At 38.9% G+C, this 26,692-nt stretch overlaps 2 protein-coding genes across 12 annotated transcripts; one reads left to right on the top strand and one right to left on the bottom strand.

Moving 5' to 3' along the window:
* Positions 1 to 196: 196 nt before the first annotated feature.
* Positions 197 to 9,407, bottom strand: slc2a6 (solute carrier family 2 member 6). 4 transcript variants are annotated; one of them, XM_044100795.1, is made up of 9 exons: positions 6,919 to 7,003; positions 6,439 to 6,506; positions 5,096 to 5,367; positions 3,861 to 3,957; positions 3,499 to 3,598; positions 3,061 to 3,254; positions 2,409 to 2,584; positions 2,039 to 2,316; positions 197 to 1,018 (listed from the first exon to the last, which is right to left on the bottom strand). In XM_044100795.1, exons 2-9 carry the CDS (start codon positions 6,490 to 6,492, stop codon positions 690 to 692), a joined length of 1,500 nt encoding a protein of 499 aa, XP_043956730.1. In that variant the 5' UTR covers positions 6,493 to 6,506; positions 6,919 to 7,003; the 3' UTR covers positions 197 to 689. The 4 variants fall into 4 exon arrangements, with proteins under 4 accessions (XP_043956730.1, XP_043956727.1, XP_043956731.1 ...); XM_044100792.1 differs by lacking the exon at positions 6,919 to 7,003 and adding an exon at positions 6,580 to 6,840; XM_044100796.1 differs by lacking the exons at positions 6,439 to 6,506; positions 6,919 to 7,003 and adding an exon at positions 9,321 to 9,407.
* clcn7 (chloride channel 7) lies at positions 9,272 to 26,692 on the top strand. Of its 8 annotated transcripts, XM_044100785.1 has the most exons (26): positions 9,307 to 9,379; positions 9,443 to 9,578; positions 10,728 to 10,805; positions 13,250 to 13,318; positions 13,928 to 13,993; positions 14,089 to 14,221; positions 14,465 to 14,574; positions 14,766 to 14,846; positions 14,951 to 15,013; positions 15,134 to 15,217; positions 15,343 to 15,436; positions 16,319 to 16,383; positions 16,501 to 16,617; positions 16,711 to 16,765; positions 18,031 to 18,091; positions 19,800 to 19,941; positions 20,359 to 20,452; positions 21,464 to 21,636; positions 22,347 to 22,398; positions 22,488 to 22,615; positions 23,421 to 23,506; positions 23,887 to 24,019; positions 24,749 to 24,808; positions 24,894 to 25,070; positions 25,165 to 25,245; positions 25,529 to 26,692. In XM_044100785.1, exons 2-26 carry the CDS (start codon positions 9,465 to 9,467, stop codon positions 25,613 to 25,615), a joined length of 2,403 nt encoding a protein of 800 aa, XP_043956720.1. In that variant the 5' UTR covers positions 9,307 to 9,379; positions 9,443 to 9,464; the 3' UTR covers positions 25,616 to 26,692. The 8 variants fall into 8 exon arrangements, with proteins under 8 accessions (XP_043956726.1, XP_043956720.1, XP_043956725.1 ...); XM_044100791.1 differs by lacking the exon at positions 10,728 to 10,805 and having other exon boundaries at positions 9,272 to 9,379; positions 13,253 to 13,318; XM_044100788.1 differs by having other exon boundaries at positions 9,342 to 9,578; positions 10,755 to 10,805; positions 13,253 to 13,318.

Genomic DNA, 26,692 nt, shown 5'->3' with positions numbered 1-26,692 from the left:
CTTCAGTTTTTATTTAGCTAAGAAGGCCATGTTTAGTCAAAGTAACTGTTTAAATTCCCCTATAGAAATTAGATGCGTTGGTCCGGTGTAAATGCTTTAATCTGTTTGAAAGAGCTTTATAATCTGGTTGTTGTTTTTTGTCTGTCATCGATCTGAGCTCCGTCTCTTCGAGGCACAGTGAGGCCGAAACATTTTCATGCACCTTGAACTTATTCACATTTTGTTTGCATTACTTACAACCCGCAAATCTGGCTTTGGTGGAATAGTGATGTGAAGTCATAGCTATTTGTCACAAGCTATAGGTGTGGCGGACATCACAACTGAACTTTTCGGCCTAGAGAATGAGGGTTCTATGAAGTTTTAAACTAATAATAATGAATACATGTTGTCTACAGACTTTAAGATTTTTATTTATTTAAAAAAGAAATCCTGTACTATCTTGTGTTGGTTTTTGACATAAAATCCTAGTAGGATCCACTGGCGTTTGTGGTTGTACAGTGATGAAATGTGAAAAAGTTCAAGGGAGATGATTACCTCTGCAAGGATTTGTAACAATGATTAGAAATGATATTTTAAAAACCCTAAAATTCCTATCTTGGGCTCTTAAACTGAAATGTGCCACATTAAGCTTTTATTGCTTCACTTTCAGAGCAAGAATGGCTCCTTTTGATCGGATTGACCTCGTGTTTTCAGCTGGACACCACGCTGGGATGATTTTGCCTGATGGTGAACGTGCGTCCAGTCCTGAAATAGTTCTCTATTTCCTCCAGCGAGCGCTTGCGAGTCTCCGGGATGCACACGGCGTTGAACAGCAGGCAGAAGACGCACACCACCGTGAACATCAGGTAGGGAACGTACAGGCCGTAGGCGTCCACCAGGAGGGTGAAGACATGCGTGAGTACGAAGGCCGTCACCCAGCTCACTGTGACACACAGGCCTGATGCCACGCCCCTGGCAACCAGCGGCAACACCTCCGACATCAGCAGCCAAGTGATTGGTCCCCACCCCATGGCGTATCCTAGGAGACAGCCAACAATGTGATGACAGAGCACAAAATATATGCACATAATGTTTTTGTTTTTTTTCTCTCTGTGTGTGTATTGTTTCAATGAAAAGGGTGTGACAACATGCTGAACACTTTCTACCTGTCAGGGCTTAATGAGTTTGAGGATGTGAATGTAGACAAATAAAAAGTGAACAGCCAATTTAACCCGAGGAGCTAAATATAAAAGTTACAGTAAATGAGAATAATTAACATGCAGTCTCTAACATCAACACGTGACTGAATACGAGCAACGCGCCGCACATGAGTGAAGGTGTCTGCAAAATAATCTGCTGTATTTGCTGTATTTGGATACTCCAAATACGACACGCCTCAATGAGTGGGTTGCAGGACATAGACCAACCAGATCAGAAGGACGTTGTTTGTGAGCATAAAGTTTCTGATGTAGCAACATTTCTTTTAATATTGTTTTTTTATTTTTTTTATTTTTTATATGTCTTTCCAAAGAGTTGTTTGCTTTATCTAAAACAACTCTTTGGATGTTTTTCCTGCTTGTTTATCTGTGATAATTAGCTGCACCTTTTCTCAGTGTCTGAGCCAAATGAATGACATTGCTCGGCTTTTTAGTGCCAAATGGTAAACAGACTTACGGTTTTTGCAGTGTGACAGTATCCTCAGAGTAGTTTCACAGTGAAATTACTGTTGTATATTTAAATCTCCCTGTCCTGTTCTTCCTTTCTGTTAAATTGGTTTTTAAACCTTGAGATTTTAAACTCACATTTAAGCTAGAAACTTTCTTCTCATTATGTTTTGGGGGGTATCTATTTGGCAATAGGTCGATTTCTAGTGTTGGGAACTTTCAGTTGTGTTCTCAGCTGCCTTGCCTTTACACATTGCTTTATTTTAAACTTAAAAATATATGTATTAATAATAAGCTACAAGTTTGAACATGGTTGAAGAGGACAAATTGTGTCACATTTCCACCTTGGCTCTAGTTTTTCATGATGTTAGAGAACGCCAGCTGTCAAAACTCACCGAATATAAACACCACTGTACTGATGAGCGGGACGAAGCTCAAAGCCGTTTCCTGGCTGGCCTGTAACGTGTTGCCCAGCTCAGAGTTCGGAGCCGGAGCCGTAATATTTACAGCGGGGCAAGGTGTAGTGTGGGAGATCATGGTCAGCGTCAGAGAGGACAGGAACATCAGCATGCTGGACGTGTACAGCAGGGCTTTACGTCCTGCCTTGTCCATCAGGCTGGCTGCCACGGCGACAGAGAGGAGGCGGACTGCACCCACGATGGCAGCATCGTACCTGAAGGCCGCAGAGTAGGATGGGATTCTGCTTTCAGTTGACAGAACAAGAGCAACGTTTTTAACAGACTTGTTGTTCTACGATGTCCCAACCTGGGCTCCAGGGAGACGTTGCTCTTAGCAAAGATCGGCTCCATGTAAACCAGAATTGGCGTGATTCCCGTCATCTGTTGCAGGAAACGCATCCCAACCGAGATCAGGATTGGCCGGTAATAGATGGGCTTGCCCAGCTGAGCCCAGGTGACCTTAACCTGTGTGTTAATGCTGTGCTGTGGAAACAAAACCAGACAAAAACACAACAATTCACTTAAACTTGAGCCGACAGTTTAGCTCAGAGCAAATATTACGTCCATTGAAACCTAAACGATTCTCTTCCGGTTTAAAACAAAATGTCACATTTTCTTACGTTCTACTTCGAATCCCAAGAAGAACCAAAAAAAAAAAAAAAAAACAACAAACAAACAAACAAAAAAGGGATTCAGTTTTTATCCACCACAAATCTGGAACAAACTTCCAGAAAATTGAAAAGAAGCTGAAACGTAGATCCTCTAAATCAAGGCTAAAAACCCATCTGTTTACAGCTGATTAAAAGTAAGTGGAACATTGATCAACGCGTTTGGTGTGTATTTGCTTGACTTTGATGATGCAATGTTCACCGCTTGCTCTCATAATTCGTTGCCGTGTGAGGCTTTTGAAATTCCTTCGTTGCTGAAATATGCTACACAAAGAAACCTGACTTGGCTACCTGTATGGCGTTGAGCTCTATGCTCGTGTTGTAGTTGCTTCCTCTCAGCCAGCGGAGGGCTTTTTCCGCTTTCTGCTCTTGGCCGAGGGAGAGGAGTCTCCTGGGGGAGGAAGGCATGAACACCAGCAGGACGACCATCAGCACGGCTGGCACGGACCCCGCCACCGCCAGCCACCGCCACGGCACCACCAGACCTGTGCGTCACGCGTTAACAAAAGCAAAGCATGAAGGAGTAACAAAAGCACGTAGCCGACATAGCTTTCTGACGTGTCACTGGAAATGTCCCGTTGTGACTCAGCAAAAAAAAGAGAACAAGGAAAAAAAAACGCATCTTGCATGACCCATATTGTGTCTTCTTCAGATTTCAAAGATGTCGCTCTTTTGATGGTCATCTCTTTATTGTTTATTCGCAAAAGCAGCTCAGTAGATATACGTTACCGAGGGCGTAGAGCGTCAGGGTGCCAAACACGGCGGTGATCTGGGGGCAGGAGCCCAGGGCCCCTCTGACTTTTTTGTGGGAGATCTCTGAGATGTAAACCTGTTGCATAAACACACAAAACACCTTACATGGTTTAGCGCACCAGGCTTTTTTATTTATTTATTTTTTTTGTTATTCTGCAGTCTGGATGTAAACATTAAGATTTGAGATTTTCTAAGTGGATTCCAACCCCAAGACAGAAGCAGAAATTACTTCCTTCTGGTGTAGAAGGTGTTTGGGAGCTACAAGAATGAGCCAGAGAGTGGTGTGATGGTACTGGATCCGGTACCAGTGGGGAAACTGGAGGGACAGTTGAACCTACTGGAATTGAAGCAGCCGTCATCCCCCCGGCAACACCGGTTAAGAATCGGCCCGCGTGGAGCATCGACAAGTTCACGGCTCCTCCCATCAGCGTGTATCTGAGAGACAAATATCCAACACCGTCATTACTGAAACACAGCAGGTTCAGAGTCCTACTCAGATAAAGCTTTGGGGTGAATTTAAAAAAAAAAAAAAAAAAAGAAAGACATCTTCCTGTCCAGTTTCAAGCAAAGAAATGTTCCATTTTGACAATCATGAGTCAGAAAACTATTGCAAACAGGCCTACAAATGCAATTAGGCAGAATCAACAGTCTTCATTATTCAATTGTTGCAGCAGTTTTGGTAACAATAGCGACTGGACTAGATTTCAGAGTTTAAATAATTAGAGATCAGGGCTTGTTTCTTGACATTTTAAAGTCTGACGTCTTCTTTTGTTGTTGAGACTGCTCACACAGTTAAATACCCTTCCTGTTGCTAAACACTTCCTCCACTGAGTTTCCTATTATAACCACATCTTTGTTGTTATGGTGTAAAAATTATTTAGACATAATTAGCTGAACTTCTTGTATCACAAGTTGGGTTTTTTTGTTTGGTCTTTTTTTATATGTATACTGTCTCTTACTGATTCTTGTACCCATTCAGATAAACTTGTATTCAGATAGTTTAATTCCATATTTATATAAGATCCACAGATTCTGCAGTGTTTTAAAATAAATGTAAATATCAGTCAAACCTTGCTAAACGCTGGTTAGCAGCTATAACAGTTTGATTGTTGTAATTTATAATAAGACCTTTCCACTGTCTATTAAGGAGGATTATAATAATTTTCCATTTGGATTTTTTTTTTTTACAATAAAATCTAAATTCATATATAGATTTATTTATTTTTTTAAATTATTCAAACATTTAAGCCATTTTACATTGTTTCATTATCTGTCGACAGATCTTGATCTCATTTCCAATTAGAAACAAACTTCCAATTGGATTGAAAATAATTTTTAAATATATCAGTTGTACGAATAATTTTGGGATTAACTGTGATGTGACAGAGAATCATCAATATTCTCCAAGAAACAAAATATCAGGAGCCAGATTTGCACGATGGGCCAATAAAGGGCTTGCTATAGAAATTAATTGCTTGTAATCTCAAGTTCGTTGTTCCTATTTTTATCTATATTTCATAAGACACATAAAAAGCTGCATGTCAGTAACTTTTGGTTTCACGGTCGGACCCACCCGGCGGTCGAGGGAACCGCTGACATCATGATGCTCATCTTCCGTCCAATCAGGTCGTTGAGCAGCATCGCGCCGAGACCCCCGGCTGCTGCACCCAGGGAGTAGATGGACCCGAACCAGGCGGCCTGGTTCGGGTCCATCCGGAGCCGAGGGTCTGCATCGGGACTTGTGAGCTTCGGCAGGACGGGGGACGGATAGACCAGGGAGTAACCAAAGTTGAAGTTACCAAGAACTGCTGAGAACACGGCTAGATATAATCTGGAGTTATTGATCTGAAATAAAGGCAGGTGGAGAGGATAAAAACAAAAAAATATATATATTAAAACAATCAATCAATCAATCAATCAATCAATCAATCAATCAATCAATCAATCAATCAATCAATCAATCAATCAATCAATCAAATTATATTTGTATAGCACATTTCAGCAGCAAGGCATTTCAAAGTGCTTTACATCAAATCAGACACAAAAACACAAAGTGATGCAACATAGAATCAACAATCAAAACACAACATCAAGTCAGGTTCCGTCATTAAATTTGTAATTGATTACGTTTCAAATACAACTCTATCCAAGTGGGTTTTTAGTTGAGATTTAAAGGAAGTCAGTGTTTCAGCTGTTTTACAGTTTTCTGGAACAAAAATTATATGATTCCTTGCTAAACAGGCATGTTTTTTTTGTTGTTGTTTGTTTGTTTGTTTTTTTGGTTTTCTGTATTATTGCACGATTCAAGCATAAAACTGTAACTACACGGTGTCTTTGATAAAGTTGTTCCACAGTATAAATAAAATACCAGTTTGCAGTTTGTACTTTGTTTTACCTGAAAATCTAATGCTTTAAAAAAAAATTAAAACTGCAAGAATATACTTTTAATCTTGTTTGTGTACATTCTTTTGGAACTAATTCCCTGCACATTAACTTAGATGTTTGTTGTTGTTTTTTTAAATTTTTTTTTTTTAAGTTTCTTCCACAAACTGCTTTTTGAGATAATGGATTGTTCATTACTGGTATACGACGGATACTGATGAAGCTGAAGTAAACCGATACTACTTTGAACTTTACAAATCTATTTACACTCGAGTGAACTCATCGGTCTCTCTCTCTGACTACTGCCTGATGTTTTATTTTCTTCCTCTCGGTTTTTTTATTATAGTCTGAAATGATGTCAGAACAATCTGACCTAATCCTGAAACATTAAAGCTGGGGATTGTGTCGTTGGACGGAGCCTCACATTTCTTCAGCCCTCTCAAACAAAGAGATGCAGAATTCACACAGCGAAAAGTTTGAAGCAAAGCATAGTTTAAGTTATGGAAAGAAGAGTTAAAAATAAAACTGTCCAACCTCGGAGAGAGATGATGCAGTTCTTCGTAGCAATGGCGTATTCTCGGAGGTCATGTTTGTCTCAGAAGCTGCTCGATAGATTAAAAAAAAGAAAAGTGACCGTTTGATTTCTCTGGTCTGCTTTAGGATCTGTAACCTTACCTTCCTGTGAGAAAATGAGCTATTGCATAACTTTATTTAAAAAAAAAACAAAAAAAAGTTATACTGGATCTCCTGATACTCGGACAATATCACTGAAACTGATCAACGTTAGAAAAAAAATAGAAAGCAAAATAATAATAATTTAAAAAAAGGACAATGTCTGCCTCCTGAAGCGCTGTAGTTCTTTTTGTGGTTCGCTTGCAGTTCATGAATGACTCAATCTAACGGCCCGAGGCAACGGGAGAGACCACAGCTGGTCAAAACAAAACTGAAAGTAAAATATATATATATATAAAAAATCTGGTTATGTAGGATTTTTGGAAGGGAAGCTGAACTGACCACAGTCTTGCTCTTCTTCTGCAGCGAAAAAGAAAAACGCACAAAATGTTACGGTTTAAAGCTGTCACCTGAAAGCATTTCAATTATATTGCACTGAGCAGAGTCGATAAATTAAAGAGCAGAATCGTACACTTCCGCTTTGCGCATGTAAATCAAGTCACATCAGTGATCATGGAAGCAGAAGGGAGAGGTCAGCTATGTGATTCCTAGATTGGGCCATTCAGAAAAAAAGCAGAACAAGAGTCCAGGATCCTTCTCTAACTGAACGAGAGGAGGAACAAGGAAAGTACACGCTGTTTCAGCCACAACCCACGTATCATGAGGTTTAAAAACCGCGTCACACCGTCAAACAAACTATGAGCGCTTTGCAAAATTATTCACTTTATCAACATTATTATAATCTATTGCAAAATAGCTTAAGCTGCGGTCAGACTGGATGGAGAATGTGTATCTTCCACAGACACGCAACTGTATTATGGATCTTAACTTTAAAAATGTGCGCCACACTTTTCAGATCTTAAACTTAAACTATACAGTTATGAACAGCTTTGTGTTGGTTAATCAAAAACACAGAATCGCTGTAAAATGCATAGAGGTTTTTGATCTTAACGGGATGAAATCAGAAAAAAAATTTTAAGGGATACGAATAGTTTTACATTGGAATTTTTATAGTTACTGTTACAAAGTAAAGTACTTTAAACTCACAAGAAAGAAATTGTTAGGTGTTAAAACTCATGAAAGTTTAATATGTTCCGTGTAAGTTGATAATACCACACCAAAGTCGTGTGACCAGATGAAAAGTTTAAATATTAGTTCTCATTTACAATTTCAAGGGAAAACCTAGTATTGCCAAGAGGATGGCAGAAAACTCCAGGTTTTGTCATATTATATTTTTAACTAAATTGCTGACAAACCTCCTGATGTTTCCCAAATTAGGAAATGTTAACTATTGTGTGGTTGATTTTACTTGTGTTTCCCCTTCTTGATTGCAAAGAAGGTGGAGATATTATTGTGTCACACAGTGTTGCACAATCTTTAAAATAATTCACATTGTAATGTAATGTAATAAACCTGATTGGTTTCTGCATGCCGACTAGAAGTAATTGTGAAACAAAAACTAATCAAAAAAACGTAAATACTTTACAAAATTTTGCAAGTTAGCTGCAGTCAGAAACTAATAGATTCTATTCTAAATTGCTGTCTTTTTTTCCGCTAAGTGGAGAATGAGAATATGTGAATGAAATGTCTTACAGACTGCAAGCTTGCCCTACAACCGTGAATATTTGATTGTGGATTTTATCGAATCTTTTAGCTGGACAAACTAGCTGAACTGATTTAGTCCCCCACCTACTCATATACACATGCAAAGTTGGTTTATTGAACAGGAGAACTACAATAATGCCAAACTATTCGTGTTGAACTTAGATAGAAGTTATAGAAGAAATGTACACAGAAAACTAAAGTATTTGGGAAACAAACATAAATGCAAGACTGTAACTAAGACATGTTAAAGCCCTGATCTAAAAACAACAACAACAACAACAACAACAACAACAACAACAACAACAACAACAATGCAATACTTTTCCATATATTGTTTTATTTTGTCCATAAATCTTGGATCTGATATATTTGTGGACTTTAGTCCAGTAAATATAATAATAATAATAATAATAATAATAATAATAATAATAATAATAATAATAATAATAATAATAATAATAATAATAATAATAATAATAATAATAATAATAACAATAATAAGTAATAAAACTGATATTCAAATTTATTAATCAAATTTAGATCTGTGATCATTCTGTGTTTATCTGCCCTTGTTTATTTTGGTAAAAAAAAAAAAGTCAAAAGTCAAAAGAAGAAGAAGTGAGACAAGCCCTTTCATAGCTTTGTTGGGAATGCCAAAATTTGCAATTGATTTCAAATAAACAGACAATGTTTCCAAAACAATACTCCGTTCACAGAGGAAGCTCTGTGGAAACAATTGGCCATGAAACTCTGGTACGCTTTTTAAGAAATTTCTATTGGGTCAATAAATATCACTATTTATGGATTAAAAAAGCAGTTGACTTACTTTATTGTTACCTATGTATCTATCTCTGATTGGCTGCCCCCACAACAACTCAAATCCAGTCCAATGTGGCCAGAAATTAATACTAGAAGACAAATGTCCCACTTTTTTAAACCGCTAATTATTTCCAATTGTATTTAATTTATTAGATATATATGGATACTTATTCATAAGAAAAAATATCACTATTTTTGGCCCTCAAGACACAAATTGAGGGCCAAAAATAACTTTCAACACTCGCTTTAGTCATAACACTACAGTTCCCGGCATGCAATGCACAAAAACATTTATTTTTGACCCTGCACGCGATCCTTACAGAGCATCACGAGTTGCGGGAGTGATCATGAGAAGACGGATAAGTGGCAGCTAACCCCGGTAGTAGCTGCAATTAGTCGGGGTGGGGGGGAAACAAAGTTGAACATCTGTTTACATCCTCAGTGGCGAGCTACCAGAGTCCAACATGGCTAACATCACCAAGAAAGTGTCCTGGTCCAGCCGAGGCGACGAGTCCGGAGCGGCCGGGGAGGAAACCCCGCTGCTGAACGGCTCCGAGCAGTCCAGACCCCTCAGACAGGTACAGCCACCCGGCGGCTAACAGCTGCTCCCACTATAAGCTACATCAGGTGCAAAGTCATGTGTTAATGAGCACTGTAAGGTTCTCTTGAATCATGTTTTGAACGCTGCATGGGGGAAATATTTGCTAGCAGGAAACGGAATGCATCAGCAAGAAACCTGTTTTTGTGATGTGTTATGGCTTTGGTTGCATTTGGATGCAATAACAAGCAACAATAAGCTGGAGACTAAGCAGATTAGCGCCAATTAAATTATGTTATTACGGTGCGTAATTAGATGTAGTTACCAGGAAGTGGTTCATATGACAGGATTTAGAAATGTTTGTCCTTGCTATTGCCCCTAAATTAAGATAGAAGGTAATTAATATTAGTTATATCAACCCTAAAAAAACATTTAGGCTATTATCATTAGATAATAACTTCTAATGAAGCCAGTTCCAGTATCTAAATGCAATGGTTAGCAAATAATAAAAAGCATTTAATAATCACCAAAAAGTTAATTTATTGCAGTGGTCCACTTTAAAGGCATATATAGTTTAATTACACACGGTGTGAATTTACCCCAGCGTTTGTTTCGGTTCGTTATGATGACTATGGCTGGTGTTTCTAGGTATGTTGATGTAAAGTTTAGTGGAAGGAAAAACATTCAGAACACAGTCTGTGATCATCTCATTGTTTTTGATAAAAAAAAAATACTTGTATCAGAAACAGTTTTAACTCAAAAGTACATTTTATATTTTAATTAGAAATTAAAGTTTTAAGAGCTGAAAGCTGATGCTAAATTAAGCTGAGCTTAACATCTCAGTGCAGAGCACATATACTGTACGGTACATGAAAAGAATCAGCTTTTACACATTTTTACCACACTTTTTTCCTTCCACTTAACTTTCCACGAAGCTACATGGCCACGTCTTTGTGCACAATGGGCTTCTCTAGCGGTGCGCGTCGTCATTCTCGAGGGTGTCAACAGCTGTGCTCCGTGTTTAATGAATCTATATCTTTCATTCATTTTAAAATGTTTTGAATTGTGCTACTGAAATAGAGAAACTTTTCAACAATGTCCCAACTTAGCCAGCTGTATGTTGTCACTTCAGTTTCAAATTCACACACAAAGCCATCACTCTTTCTGTCACTGTATGTGGTGTGTGTAGATGTCAAGTGGAAGCACTGTATTTCAGATAGGCAGACTGAGCACGGTGGATTTGGAAGAGGAGATAACCATGGAAGAGGTAAAGTCTGAGATCCGGTCGCCATTACTTTTTTTTCCTTTTCAGTGTCTGTCGCTCCCATTCGTCAAGTCCCGGCTTCATCTTTACCACCTAAGAAGAAACTGATTGCGGTGTTTAGCAGGGAGCTCAGATAAATGGTGTACTTCACACAGATTATCGTTAGTCTCAGCTGCGTTCCACTGGATTTGGTTGGACTGAAACCTGGAACAGCTGATACCGTGGCGGCCCAGTGACGGATGAGTCATCCTGAAGGGCACATGTCTGATGGTTTCCACTGTGGAGCTCCTTGAGTGATGAATTAATGCAAGGCACGTGTTTCTTACTGTGACCACTCAGAGATCCCAACAGATAAAGCCACTGAAATGGCCACTTCAAACAAGATCCAGCTGAAAAAAAGGAAAAATGTTCCCTCATTTTTAATCTAACTGGTCACACACCATATCTGCTCATTTTAGATAGTTTTATGTTGCAAGCATGGTGGCCCAGAAGGGTCAAACGAAGTAAATAAAGAACAGATTTGGTCCGTTGAGAAAGCTAAAGCTCTCGACTTCGAATAAATTCTGTTGTGGTTTTTCCATTTTGTTGACTCTTCTGGGCCGCTGTAGTTCTGCTATTTTGTTAGATTTCCAAAGGTGTTCTTCTTTTTTTCTAACATCATATCAGCCAACTGATCAGTTTTTGTTTTGGGTAGGTCCGTTTGTATTCTTTCTCTTTTCGTATTCCCGTCTTTTAATAAAAGTCCTCCTTCATAGATGTTTTGAAACTAATTTGTAGTTTATTGTATTAACTCCGATTTCAAAAAGTTTGCCAACATTTCCCAATTCAGAATGTTTCATTGACACAGAGGTAAGAAGGATAAAAACAGAGCGTCTTTACTGAACTTTGTTCATCCTTCCTGTTAGCTTTTGAAAGTGTTGCTCTCTCTTGCCGTTTTGCAGCCTGAAATTATCCATCCTATCTACTGAAAAACGCCCAGTTCACCTCTAAAAACAATTTCGTGTTGCATCTGAGTCCACTTGGCCTCACCATGCGTGCAGCTGCAGTAAAGCTTCTTTCTGCATCACTCCAGTCTATAAAAAACGAGAGGAAGCAGATGAAACATCACCCAGCAGTCAGGAAGAGAGAAGTCATAGGATGAGTGCAGACCAATGGAAATAGATTTGTACCAGCTAAAGTTCTTCAAACTATCAGTGTCCTCTTAGTCCCGGTTTGCTCCAGCCTCATCAGAACCAACATACGGAAGTGGTTATTGATTGATTTAGTTCCGGTTTAGTTATTATTAATAAGTCTAGAAATTAGACAAATACATTGAGAATACTGATTGAATTGTAAGAGGAACAGACTTTAGGCGCTTTAACATCTTTGAGGAAAACATTTGACGACTTCTTTGGCCGTCTCCGACACAAATTAAGTTGAACTCCTTGCAACTCACGAGACTTGAAATCTGTACAATCTAATGGCTAACCGCCTCGGTTCTGGTGCCTGTTGCGATGTCATCGATCCAAGTAAACACTACGTAGAACTAGCAGCGTTTTCTCTCTTTATTTTGTGAGATACTGCAGCGGAAATCAGCTCCTCATAACCAAAAGGTGCTCTTATTGTCCGTGCACATTTTTTAGGAGGGGGAAAGAAAAAAAATGCCACTGGATATTATCTTTAGACATGAAATGATTTGTTTTAAAGAGTCAAATTATTCCGTAAGCACAAACAACATGAACATTTTCCACTAAAGTTTGGCTTGACAAGAGAGGAGGGGAAAAATGAAAACGATCAGGCATCAATCAGCAGTGACAGGACAGGCTGACATGTTTCCATCACATTAGTTTTCCTTTCCTTTACTAGACGTCGTTCATTTTTCTGGCTGAATGTGACTCCAGGCATGTGATGTGCTTCACTGTAAACAAAACATTATTTCCAGTGTGTTTTGTTTGTCTCCACTGTTCCTGTGAATGAATCCTTTGACTTGTTTGCTGAGGCCGGAGGGGCCTGCAGGCCCATGCATGTTAAATCTACATGTAGCTGTGACTGGCGTCTTCACATGCATGCAAGTTTCATTTAACAAAACCAGCATTTCCTCCTTTTCAAAACCCACAAGTATGTATGTAGCTGGAGATCCAACATGGCTGTAAAAATCCTCTTTTGCACGCATAGGTTTTGTGAAGTCTGAATATTTTCACACCAGACAGTTTGGAGGAAATGCTGCTTTTTGCAGCATCACCACTGCAGTTTTAATCAGGCGGTATTTTCTACTAGAAATGGCTTTTAAATGTTTAAAATGTCTGTTTTGTTTGTCTATGATGTGTTTTTCATTCTTGCAGCTTTTCTGTGTAGAATATTTGATGTCAATTTTTCAGCTCTTGGTTTTGCTTTCCCTTCCACAGGCCTCTGGTCAGAGGTCAGAGGTCAGTGTTGATATGGTTTTTTATTTTATTTGTCGCATCCAGCAGGATTCAGCGAGAGGGCGACCCAAAGAGATCCCTCACAATGAGAAGCTGCTGTCACTTAAGTTTGAGGTAAAACGAAACGCTTTATAGCCAAAAACCAACAATGCACTGGTTGACTTTTGATGGCTGAAGTCGGTTTCCGGTTTTGTATTTTGTTTTTTTGAGCTCTAATCTGCCTGACTTGACCCGTTTCAGATTTCTCTTCACTTGTCTAAACTTTAAAAAATTAACGTAAATGGAGAAATGTGCTGCAAGTCTACGGCTAGATTCCTGTTTTTAAACTTAATAGAAACTCGACAACATAGACAATCTTTTCTGTTTATATATCAAAGCAATATATGCTAATATATGTATTTTTCTATGTATACATTAATATGTATGCTTTGAGCTGCTTTTTGTATGAAGGGTGCTTTATAAATAAAATTGATTGATATTATTGAGAACAAATTATAATTTCTAACAATTTATACCTGTAAATAATTGTGAAAACCACGTCCTGTTTTCCTTCAACTTTGGTACTTTTTTTTCTTGCCTTTCATATAAAATCCCAGTAAAAACATTGAACTTTGTGATTTAAAATGTAAACCTTTGGAAGCCACGCAAGGAGAAATTTGTACATCATCGTGTGACATCATCATTGGGTTAAATTTGACTTTCTATTGTTTTCTCTATTTTTAGAGCCTGGACTATGACAACATTGAAAACCAGCTGTTTCTGGAGGAGGAGCGGAGGATGAGCTTCATGGTGAACGCAGAAGAATGGTTTCCTCTGCCTGCCTGGTTCACCTCCGGTGTTGTGCCTCTGGTTCCTGACTTCTGCTCTCCGTTTCGTGTCTTCAGGCTTTTCGCTGTCTGGAGATCAGCCGCTGGGTGATCTGCGGCCTGATCGGCTTCCTGACGGGCCTCATCGCCTGCTTTATAGACATCGTGGTGGAAGAGCTGGCTGGACTCAAATACAAATTGATTAAAGAAAGTATCCTGATGACTTGGTTTAGTAGACAGGTGATGAGAAGGGAAGTAGCTAAATGATCGATCTATTTATTCCCCTTCATGATTCACGGTCGGTTGTGTTATGAATTTAATTTTATCACTCCTTTAGTGAAACTGAAATGATTTTTGCATGTTTTTGGTGTTTTTCTGTTGTTGTTTTTTTACTCTGTTAATGTGTTGTCGATTAGAGCCAGCTTTTAGTTTCCTTAACTCAGAACCTTTTCAGATATTGTAAAGTTTACAGAAGCAGGTGGACTGTCCATCTCCCTCCTCCTCTGGGCTGCCCTTAACTCTTTCTGTGTCATGTGGGGGGCCATCATAGTCGCCTTCATTGAGGTAAAGCGGGAAACCATTAGAGTTCAGAAATAATTGAGATTTCTTATTGGATTCCTGAAGACTGAAAAGTGCATTTCAGTCAGGTTGTGCAACATGCATTTTTTTTTTTTTTTTTTTTTTTTTTTTTTTTGTGGAAACTGAATATTTCCAAGTGATGAAAGTTGTACCTTATAGCTTTCTGTGTCTTGCAGCCCGTCGCAGCAGGAAGTGGGATTCCTCAGATAAAATGTTTCCTAAATGGAGTCAAGGTTCCCAGGGTGGTACGGCTCAAGGTACAAACACCTGAAACACACGTGCACCTTATTGGTTTGAACAAGAGGGGCCTTGTGTATTAATGTGTTGTTTTTTGGGTTTTTTCCCTGTTCGGGTTCTGCAGACTTTAGTGGTAAAAGTGGTGGGTGTAATCTTCTCTGTGGTCGGTGGTCTGACAGTAGGAAAGGTAAACAGCTTCAGTCTTTCTTGTTTCTTGAATATTTAGAGTTGTTCATTTCTTATTTTTACATGATCTACTGCTGTTTCTCTAACACACGTGTCCCGTTGTTTACCCACAATCCTCTAGGAAGGCCCAATGATCCACTCTGGTGCCGTTTTAGCAGCTGGCATCTCGCAGGGCAGAAGCACTTCCTTAAAAAGAGACTTTAAGGTCAGAACCTGTGGGATTCTCCAAGCTAATCCATTATAGTTGTGGAAAACACACCTTTTCCTTCCAGTTTATCTAGTCTGATGAACATCCCAGTTGATTTCTGATGGGCGTCTTTGCACTTGTAGATATTTGAGTATTTCCGGAGAGACACAGAAAAAAGGGATTTTGTTTCCGCCGGAGCTGCTGCTGGAGTTTCTGCTGCGTTTGGAGCCCCAGTTGGTAAATAAAAAACAAACACTCAGTACTTTAAACAGCACCAGGTTCAACATACTTTCTAACTAATCAGCTTTTTTCTCATTTGCTGTTATGAGTTAGAAAAGAAGCTCCTGGTGTCCCCTTGATTTCCTTCCCCTCTTTTTTTGTGTTTTTTCCTTTCTTGCCTCTTTCCTTTGTCTCCTTTTCTTTGTCTTCCTTGTATCCTTCCTTTTTTGGGCCCTTCTTTCCATTTTACTTTTCTTTCCTTATGTACTTCATCCCTTTCTTCCTTGTGCCCCAACTTTCCTCCTTTCATTCTTTATTTTCCTCCACTTCTTTTCTTTTTTATGTCCAGCCCTTTTGTCCTGCCTCTCCTGTCTTTCCTTATTTGTTGACTTGGGTTTTTTTTTTTTTTTTTCATCCTTTCCCCGTTTCTGTTCATTTCTGTGTCCAGTTTTACTTTTTCTTACTTCTCCTTTAGTAATGTATATTTCACTTCATGTATGTCTTGTGATAAAGTTTTACTTACATTTTGATTTCTCAGTCTGTCTCGAAACATTTGCCTGCGCTGTATAATCAAAATATGCTACAGACAGATATCCAAATAATTGCAGTAATTCAGTTCAAAAATTGAAATTTATTATGTTGATTTATTTTATGTTTAGCTCACTGACTGAGCGTAGTTTATACAGAAACATTCGTATAAATGCTTCACCAGTCTGGTATCCAATTACTTTCCATCATCATGTGCAAAATATTGTTTTACTTGATGATCCCTCTCAGAGTAAAACCAGCCATTAAACGCCTGAAACCTTTAGGCTAACATATAGTGTGTGTTATATGGGACAGACGGTTTATTTATAGAGCTGATGTCATTGGATTGATTCCTCTGTTTGCCTTCAACAGGCGGCGTTTTGTTCTCTCTGGAGGAAGGAGCCTCTTTCTGGAATCAGCTGTTGACATGGAGGATTGTAAGTCATGTGGTCGCTACGTGTCGCTCCTACGATGCTTTCGAGTAAATCACATCACTAGCTTTAGATTTAAAAAGAAATCTCCTCGGTTGGTGACTTTCTTCCTTTCGCCTGCAGTTTTTTGCCTCCATGATCTCCACCTTCACGCTGAACTTCTTCCTCAGTATCTATCACAACAAACCAGGAGACCTTTCCAATCCAGGTCTCCTCAATTTTGGACGCTTTGAGAGCGAAGTGAGAACCTTTTAATATTTTACTGTATTTTTGATTTTATTTTGCTTTGAGTAAGTCTAAGTGTAAAATATTAAAACATTGTCTTGTTCACAGGCGATTGAGTACAACCTCTATGAGATTCCTTTGTTTATTGCTATGGGAGCTATAGGTGAGAAATGTTTGATGTTTCTGCCAGCATGTGGGATTTTTAATGGGTTTTATAGTTTGATGGTGAATGTAAATACTGAACCCAACAGCGTGAAGGTTTTATCTAAATGGTTTTTGACCTAAGCGTTTTCTCCTCATGCATACCAGTGTGTGCTTTTCCACCTGAAGAAAAGCGAAACCGCCAAAAGTAAAGATGCAGTGATAAGAGGCTTGTGTCTGATTCCTTATCTGATTTTTATAATTTTTTATTAATTAATATACAAGAACATTCAGAATATTTCTCTCTAGCTTTTCTGATGGCAGGTTACTATTTACTTTTAAGTAATTTTAAGGGAGTGTTGCACCTTTCGTGCAGCAAAAAGTACAACGTAAAACAGTCTATCCTTCTTGAGTTGTGTCTGCACTTCATAGAAAGCATGTTTTCCTTTTAAAACTCTCAAAGAATGCTTTGGGAAATACTAAATTGATTTAAAGTGACCAGAAATCAAAATTGGGTAATAAATTGACAACAAGAAAATCGAGTTTTGAATCTTTGGAATCCGTTCCCAACCTTCTGTTTAAATCTTAATCCAGTGAAAAATCAGATTTTATCCCCAACGTTTACTAATCACCGGCTCTGAAAGTGATTCTGTCATCCACAACCTGGTAATGCCTAGTTACGGTGCGTTCACTGATCAGGAATAGGTTGGATTTTTGAGCTTCTGACTGGCAGATCACCAGTCAAAACAACTTAAAGTAGCTCTCATGCACACAGACGTTAATATGATTCTGTGCAGAATTACACGTACAATTATGGACATTAACGTTACGATCATTTTCAGTTTTTTCCTCGATGCATTTGAACTGCTCTTTTTACAGAAAGGAGAAACAATGAAGTCTACAATTTCAATGGTTGCTGATTTAAACGTTGAGTCAAATGCTGTGTCAGGAAATCGGTGTAAATACATTTTCATCAAAAATCAGTTGAAATAATGGATTGATTTGAAATCTTTGAGTTACGGCAATTATAGACCAAGCACTTCTTTAAACTGCATTAAAATAAATTTGTTTGTGGCAAGAGGTAACTAATATTCTGAATAGTGGAGCAAGGACGTGGAAGTGTGGTGATATGGGATTGTATTAATACAAACTGAGGGAAAATCACTTTTGCTTATATTACTGTTGCATGAAAATCAACCAGAATACTGAAAACTCTAAATCTATCAATTTTGTTTAAGATTTTAAAATAACAGATCCAGTTGAACCTTTCACTCCCTTGTCGTCTAGGTGGAGTTTTGGGAGCTTTCTTTAACTTTCTCAACTACTGGCTGACCATCTTCAGGATCAGGTACGGACCGAAGACGGATTCGACGCTCGGGTTGAACATGAAGCATCAAGCGGGATAACGCTTGATGCTGGGAGGTTCTGTTGCATTATTGTAAAAACAAAAACAAAAAGAAAAACAAAAAGGGTGTGGGTTAAAGATGGAAGTTTTGAATAGAGGACTTACAAGAGCTGCTCAGGATATCAACAACATTTTGTGACTAAACGAGTCTGAAATCAAGTGTTCAAGCTCCCAGTGAAACACTTTCCTGGTACGAAGCTGGATGATGGTAATAGTTTAACAAGCTGAAGGATTTATTAGCTTAGAAAGATTTAAATCATTGCAAATTAATTTATTATGAAAATGATTAAATTAATTTTTCTGTACTTCTCTTTTACCTTTGTGATTTTTTTTTTTTTTTTAGAATTGGGGTTTTTAGTGAAAACCAGTTATTTAACAAACTTAAAAAAGGACAACTGATTTCATTAAATAGATGCACATCTTAATTTTAATCCACAGAAAACCTTCTATGGCATCTCTACGATATAAATATAAATCCTTTGTCTTCATGTCTATTATAGTTTATACATTTAAATGACACTAAGGTGGTCTGTGTCTATATGTGAGTAAACCAGTTCAACATTAGTGACTCATTTTTACCATTTTGGACACTTTAAATCTAAATAAATCTACACAGTAATTTATCACGGTATACAATATTCATATGGAGTGGAGCTGCTTGGACTCTAATGAGCGTTGGATGATTACTGTCAGTAGCTTGCATTCAGACGCTCTATACCTGTGATTAATTAAGTGACAGTAGTTTTGGAAGATAAGGAAGTGGTAATGTGGTTAAGTCATTAAAAAAAATCTACAACTGAACTGTTTAATTTCTAAAACGGTGTGTGTCAGCATGAAAAAACCTTTAATGAAGCCTTCAAACTGAGATGCAAATAATGGACGACTCACTGGACCTGAAATCCGTGCATCTACCAAATTGAGAGTATGAATGAAGTGGGGAAATAATCACCAGGTTCTAAGTATTCTGGGTTTCTGAGTCCCCTAATATAATCTATTTGTATGTGCAACATTTTTCCTTTTAATAAAAACATAAACACAATTAGGCGGACTTTTCAGAAGATTTGTGCTCTGCAGGTAAAACTAGGGAAGAAAATGTTTTGATGTTTCTTTCGTAACTGCTAAACATTTAATCACATGTTAAACATCTAATCCCTTGTCCAAGGGATTCTGGTGGAGCACAAAACGTTGGTTGTCAGTAATTGTTCAAATGCAATGTGCTGCAAGAAGAATATAAAGTTTCCACTTTACAATCAAATAAAGTTGGAAAAGTGATATTCAGCTTGGTGTTGCTCACCCTTCGCTCTAGAATGAAGCAGGAATCCAAATATAGTTCATCAGTTGTCAGTCGTGTCTTTGTTCTGTGTTGTTGCGGTAACGGCTGATTAATTCTGTGTGTATTTTTAACCTGACTGGGTAAACCCGTTTCTAAAAATACCCTCTCCTCCCTGACGCAGTGACTGGAAGGAAGTGAGTTTCTCTGTGACTTTATCATAACAGACATCCCAGTGGATGCTCTGCCAGGTCGCCTCCAGTCAAACTGCAGCCCAGCTTTGTTTTTCCTGTCAGCTACTCCCGACCCGGGAAAGTCCAAACTGCCGTGGGAACATTCCTAGAAGCCCAATTTACGTTTCAATTTCTGCGTCTCTGTCAGGTACGTCCATCGGCCATGTTTGCAAGTGATGGAGGCCATGCTGGTCGCCGCGGTGACCGCGACGGTGGCTTTCATCATGATCTACTTCTCCACCGACTGTCAGCCTTTGAGGCCAGACCACAGCGAGGAGTACCCACTGCAGGTACGCACACACACACACACACACACACTGCTGGGGAGATGCAGCACACAACCCTGTTTCAGCTTCCTGAGGATTTAAGAACATTCGTTTCTGTAACGTCTGACGACGGAGCAGACGTCGGTTCAGATGAGATTTGCTCCTGTCATAGTGAATCTCTGCGGTTTCCCTTTTTGTCAGTTTCATTTCATTAAGCGTCGTTGGCGGCGTTGCTACAAGAGCAACGTTGGAGAAGGAACTGAAGACTAAACAGTTTTTCTCACATCTGCTGTCATCAAGTTAACTTTTGGATGTGGTAGATGTCTCAGCGATTTTAAAAATGTGGAGATTTAATGCTGTTTCCTTCCCCCGTTTCCCTATGTCTTTATATTTTTTTCCCTATAGATTTTTCTATATCAATTCCTTCATTTTCTTGTCCAGTTGTTCTGTGCAGATGGAGAATATAACTCCATGGCCACAACCTTCTTAAACACTCCTGAGAGAAGCGTGCGGAGTTTCTTCCACAATCCAACAGGTAAAAACCACACCAGCTAGCTGCAGTAACCACAATACTGTAATATGTTTTCTCTTTTAGCCTGTAAGTTAGCTGTTGTTGAGGAAAAGCCTAGTCTATGCATGATTACATGGCGTTCAGCAGACTGCTAGTGGGAGTTGCATGTGCGTCTACCAGTTCACAAAGGGCAGGTATGTGGGGTGTGCACAACTTGCAGGTCCTTCCACTTGAGCTGTGGGTCTCTGCAGCTCCTCCAGAGTTAGCATGTGGCACTTGGCTGCTTCTCTGGTTACCACACTCCTGGCTGGTCTAGTTTTTTTTTAGCAGGCGGCCAATTATGTGTTAGGGTTTACAGTTCTTCCATCAATCGAACAGTTCTCCATGAGATGTTTGCTCCTTGGTAAACGGGTTCCGTACAAATGCATGCCACACTTTTCAGATTTATATATATATATATATATATATATATATATATATATATATATATATATAGAGAGAGAGAGAGAGAACCTTGCTTCATTTTTCGTCCCCTTCAAAATTATCCACTACTTTTGTTGGTCACATAATGTCTTGATAAAAAATTCAACTATATTAGTCGCAGTGAGACACTCTGGATGCTCTACACACCAAAACTTCTTCCCTTTTGTAGTAATTAAATTTAAGTTTTTCATTGTTTGTCTTAAAATGTTCTGACTCCTCTCTGTGAATATTGAATAATGCAATGGTGTGAATAATAATAATAATAAAACTAAAAAGCTCCAAGTACTTGTTGAACCATGCAGTGTATAAATGATGCAGCACGAAAACGTCGTTTACTTCCCAAATGGTCCATCGCTCTGGACTGCAGGTCAGAAAAACTGATCAAATCAACCAAAATTTATTTGTACAGCACATTTCAGCAGCAAGGCATTTCAACATTGTTCAACGTTCCCATGAGACTCAATGAACCATCATATAAAACAACTTTTTCTTCCATCTGGGTTGTTTTTGTGCTATCTAATCGCGTTGCCACCTGGTTTCTTGGCTTTGAAGGAACCTACAACGCTCTGACGCTGGGTTTGTTCACTTTGACCTACTTCTTCCTGGCGTGTTGGACCTACGGCCTGGCGGTGTCTGCCGGGGTGTTCATCCCGTCTCTCCTGATCGGCGCAGCCTGGGGGAGGCTGTGTGGAATACTGCTGGCCTCCACGACTTCTACCGCCTCAGTTAGTGCTCAACACGCCTCCTCTTTGTTTTCTGGAACAGTTAAAGTGCAGCTTTTACAGTGGCAGCCATATTTATTGACACCTCTGATGAAGTTGTTTGAAAAAAACAACAAAACCTTAGAATAATTCAACTGTAATTGCAGCAGTGTATTCTCACTTCTCTTTTAGGACCTTTAGTTGGAGTACTTTTATTAAAATGTTAAGAAAAAATACACAATCGTAATAGTAGACACTCAAAAATACACACTGCTTCTAGGAGCTTCTAACTTGGTAATCCATCAGTTTCTGTTTCCCTTGGTATAAATTTGATGTGACACAGAGGTCTCTTTCTTTCAGCCACTTCTGGGGCGGAAGTTGCCCAGATTGATCTTGACAATAGGCACAGTGTGCAGGATTTTAAGGGAAGTGTGGCAGTTTGGGGTCGGGAGTCTCCATGGCAACCATTAATCTGTCCTGCAATCACAAACGTATAGCTTGCTTTTGCTTTTAAGTTTTACTGGGACTTTTTGACGATCTCTGCTTGTATCAAAGGTTGGATAAGTGGGGGGAAAAAAAACAACCTATTTTTATTCTCTCTGAATAACTTTAGTCAAATTTTATAAATAAAACATGTTTATTTTACACATCTGTACCGTGGATGCTGATGAGTCACTATAGGAGGAGGCTTGACTTGCTTCCTTGCTTTTTTGTTTTTGTTTGTGTCTGTTCAGATGTGGGCTGATCCCGGTAAATATGCCCTGATTGGAGCTGCTGCCCAGTTAGGTGAGAAACTCTGTGTTTTATTTAGTTCTTCTTCTGTGGCATTCACAAAGGAAATGAGTTCAAATGTAGTAACACGCTGCCGTCTGCAGGTGGCATCGTGAGAATGACCCTCAGCTTGACGGTCATCATGATGGAAGCGACGGGCAACGTCACCTACGGCCTTCCCATCATGCTTGTACTCATGACAGCCAAGATAGTCGGAGACTACTTCCAGGAAGTAAGGAAGGGACGCATGGCGATTAAAAACTCAAATCAACAGTTTTCTAATTCCAGACGAGGCAGTGAGGGGTATGATTGTCCTGAGTAAAATTTGGACTACATTTTAAACAGGAAAGCCATGGTTTTTGTAATAAAACACATTAATTTTGCCATTTATTAATTTTCACACATGAAAAACTTTGTGAAAACAGTTTAAAGGTTGCGTCTCCTCCATGTTTTTTTTTTCCTCACCATCACTGTGTTTTTGAGCATGGAAATGAAGGCAGAAATCTCCATTTCTCTGTCTTGAAGGGAAACATGTAATACTTTTCCTTTAACCAGCTGACCAGCCATGTGCAGCAACAATTGGGGAAGGCTTCCTTAATCCACGATTTTTTTTAAAAACTGAGAAAAATGAGGTCATTCTGTCCCTTTCTTTGATTAAAAGGACCTTTAAATGAAAGATAAGATGGAAAAATTGGTTTTGAAACCACAGCTTCATATACGTTCATACTGAAAACATCTTGATGTGTAGTACCACTCTTAATTTTCGGACCACTTTTGAAAATGCAAAACAATTAATTAATTAGTCATTAGGCATGCTTGCATGGAGATATTTAGGTATAAAACACTTCAGAGGAACCTGAGATCCAATTAGAGCTCAACTGTTCTCTAGAAACTAGCCATAAAATGTGCAAAGTTTGTCATATTCTCTGTCTGCTTGTGCTTTCTAAAGCACATTCTTAGCTGGCAGCTTTCATGGCATCTTTTCCTGTTACCTCAAACCACTCAAGTGTGTTTTAAAGCCACTGTGTGTGCTTCAGGGTTTATATGACCTCCACATCAAGCTGGGAAGCGTTCCCTTCCTGCACTGGGAGGCGCCTGCCACCTCCCACTGGCTCACCGCCAGGTAGGTCCTGTTTGACTTCTTGAAGGCTTGTTAACTCATTGCTAATGAATGACTCTTTGCCGATCTGTTACACATCGAAGCATGCAAGACTTTCTCGTCCTCCCTCCTTTTCATTCACGCTGCCTTACAAATATTTTCATTCCTTCACGCCAAAACTTTCAGATTTTTCCCTCCACTTTTTTTTTACTTTAATGCCACTTTCTGTTTGTATGTTGCCTAAAACTAATAAGCAATAAGGTTTGAGGGTGTAGCGTGACTGAATACAAACCGTTCTAAATGGACGAATGCTTTTGCTTGCACTGTATATTCTTTTAATTCTTTTCTCAGAGGAGCCTTTGTCAATTTGTTTGTCTTTCTGTGTCCACCCCCTTCACACCCAGGGAGGTGATGAGCTCACCGGTCACCTGCCTGAGCAGAATAGAGAAGGTTGGAACAATCGTCGACACGCTCAGCAACACTTCCACCAATCACAACGGCTTCCCAGTCGTCGTGCAGGTTTCTGGTGATGATGAGGTATTGTTTGATCTGACGTTGGACGAAAATATCAGATGCATGATGTACATCTGACACATCCTTAAAACGTCTTATATTCCTGTATCTAAAATTAAGGCCTTAAAATGTCTTAAATTTATAATATAACCTAGCTAGCTATGAAATATTATGATCCATTGGGTTCTGGTTCCTGTGTTGGAAATGAAGGAAGGCAAAAAAGAACTAGCTAGCTAAAAAAAAAAAGCTAGCTGACTTAAAAAAAAAAAAAAAGTGACCTAGCTTGCTAACAAACAGTGACCTAGCTTGCTAACAAACAGTGACCTAGCTAGCTAACAAACAATGAACTAGATAGATAAAAAACAGTGAACTAGCAAATTATAGAAGTGAACTAGCTAGCTAAAAAGAAGATGAACTAGCTGGTTAAAAACAGTGAACCAGCTAGTTCTAAAAGTGAACTAGCTAGATAAAAAATATTGAGGTAGCTATCTAGCTTTTTTTGTGTCCTTTATTGTTTAAGTGTTTGTTTTTGCCAATTGATCACTTCTGTCGCTAATCCTTACAATGCTACATTCATTCTGTTAAAAAAAAAACTTGGCAATGTGGGGGTTAAGACTGTTTCTTTAGTACATTTCTGACATGTCACAAGTCCTATATTTTGTTCAGAATAATGTTAAAAAGTCTTAACTTTCAGTTGTTGAAACCTCTAGAAACCCTGAGATGCTAAATTATGTTACAAATTGTGTCTTCCAGCCGGCTAAACTCTGCGGCCTCATACTCCGCTCTCAGCTCATCGTTCTCCTCAAGCACAAGGTAAAAATCAGAGACGCATGTCGCTGTGCAGAGAATAAGGCGGAAGATGTCCTTTAAATTTCGTGTGACTGGTCTTTTGTGTCAGGTGTTTGTGGAGCTCGCCCGCTCCCGGCTCAGTCAGAGGAAGCTCCAGCTGAAGGATTTCAGGGACGCCTACCCCAGGTTTCCCCCGATCCAGAGCATCCACGTCTCTCAGGACGAGAGAGAGTGCATGATGGACCTCACCGAGTTTATGAACCCGACTCCCTACACCGTTCCACAGGCGAGAAACACACCACCCTCGTTCATCTTCTCAAGCTTATGTGTCTGTTTTATGCTCAGAATATGAATCCTAACTTGAAATCCTTCACTTGCAGGATACGTCACTTCCTCGCGTGTTCAAGCTGTTCAGAGCGCTCGGTCTCAGACATCTTGTGGTGGTGGACGATGATAACAGAGTAAGTGTGTTGAATATTTTAATCTGAACCTTTTCACATCGGGATTTTATCGGGATTTTAGAGCAACACAAAGAATAAATGGTTATGAAACAGAAGGGAAATTATGATTTTTAAAGACTTTATATACATGTTAAAAAAAAAATTGCATGCTTTTGTGCTAAACACGGGAAACCATGTCTTCACTACTCTGCACTACGTAGCGTTTCTCTGTCGCATTAAATTGCACTTCAGTTGCCAAGATCAGTCATTCTGACGTAACGTCTTGATTTTTATTGGTACACAGGTGGTCGGACTGGTGACCCGGAAGGACCTGGCCAGGTATCACATGGGTAAACACGGACTGGAGGAGCTCCAATTGGCTCAGACATAGTACACACACACACACACACACACACACATTGATGGACATGAACACACCTGATGCCTCGGAGGCCACCAGCCTACCTGCACGCCTGAGGGATTTCTCTCCCCGTGTGTAAACAAATTGATTGTGGTTTAAAATTATTCGCTTGTTTGTGATTAGGTTTATTTCCTTTTGCCTAATTTTACTTAAATCATCCTTTCTTTTATCATGCCGGGTAGCTCCAGGTCACATTAAATCGGAACAACCGGATCACTTCACATCGAAGCTGTTTGTATAAAAGTTTTTATTTCTACTGCCCTCTGCTGAAATGTAACCAAACCCGTCGCTGGTCAGGTTTAGTTTGGATAAAGGGGTAAATCAGAAATCAGGGTTCTGTCTGTCTTGTTTTTCACTCCATCACTTTTACATCGAAGGATCTCCTGCTGTTGAATCCCAGAGTTTAAATCCTTTTTTTTTTTTATTTAAGTTCAGATTATTGTACCTGAATGATGTATTGCGTGTTTTGAACTGAGAGGATGATGTTATTTATTCATGTCAGAGATCTGTTTTAACTTAAAGAGAACAGTCCGGACTCATGCAAAGTCGAAGGTCTTATAGTTTTATGTCCCATTATTGCCTCTTTTTCTGTTTGACAAGCACAGATTACATTACTACTGAGAGCAAAAGCTAAAGGTACGAACTCGTCTTCTTTAAATCACCTCTGAAGATTTGCACTTTCACCGTTTTTCTGCGAAAGACTTTGTAGTATGAAGATCCACATCATGAAGCTTTATGTGAATGTTTTTTGGAAGAATATTGTCAGAACCAGAAAATTCACTGTTTGATTTTTTTTTTTTTGTTTATGTCAGTTTGTGCATTTCCTTAGTCTTTCAGTATTAATATATTGTGTACTTTGCTGTAAAACCACTTCGTTTTTTTCTTTAATGTATAGAACATGAAAATGTTTACTGAGCTCTATTTTATAACTACTAAAAAATTGCCTTTTGTGAGATAATAAAGTTGGAATCTATCCATTGTAAACAATACTTTTATTGGATACAATAAACGATAATCATTCTTGTAAATACAGAAAAGTGAAATGGA

The sequence above is a fragment of the Gambusia affinis genome, linkage group LG19 (genome assembly GCF_019740435.1).
Source record: "Gambusia affinis linkage group LG19, SWU_Gaff_1.0, whole genome shotgun sequence".
Taxonomy (NCBI): domain Eukaryota; kingdom Metazoa; phylum Chordata; class Actinopteri; order Cyprinodontiformes; family Poeciliidae; genus Gambusia; species Gambusia affinis.
This window is presented reverse-complemented; position numbering and strand designations above follow the sequence as displayed.

Coding starts and splice junctions, on each gene's coding strand:
- slc2a6 (XM_044100795.1), bottom strand. CDS start 6,492: ATGACCTCCGAGAATACGCCATTGCTACGAAGAACTGCATCATCTCTC. Junction 5,368..6,438: donor CTGCATCATCTCTCTCCGAG/GTTGGACAGTTT, acceptor CCTTTATTTCAG/ATCAATAACTCCAGATTATA. Junction 3,599..3,860: donor TGACGGCTGCTTCAATTCCA/GTAGGTTCAACT, acceptor TTTATGCAACAG/GTTTACATCTCAGAGATCTC.
- clcn7 (XM_044100785.1), top strand. CDS start 9,465: ATGGCTAACATCACCAAGAAAGTGTCCTGGTCCAGCCGAGGCGACGAG. Junction 10,806..13,249: donor AGGAGATAACCATGGAAGAG/GTAAAGTCTGAG, acceptor TGTCGCATCCAG/CAGGATTCAGCGAGAGGGCG. Junction 24,020..24,748: donor AGGTTTCTGGTGATGATGAG/GTATTGTTTGAT, acceptor TGTGTCTTCCAG/CCGGCTAAACTCTGCGGCCT.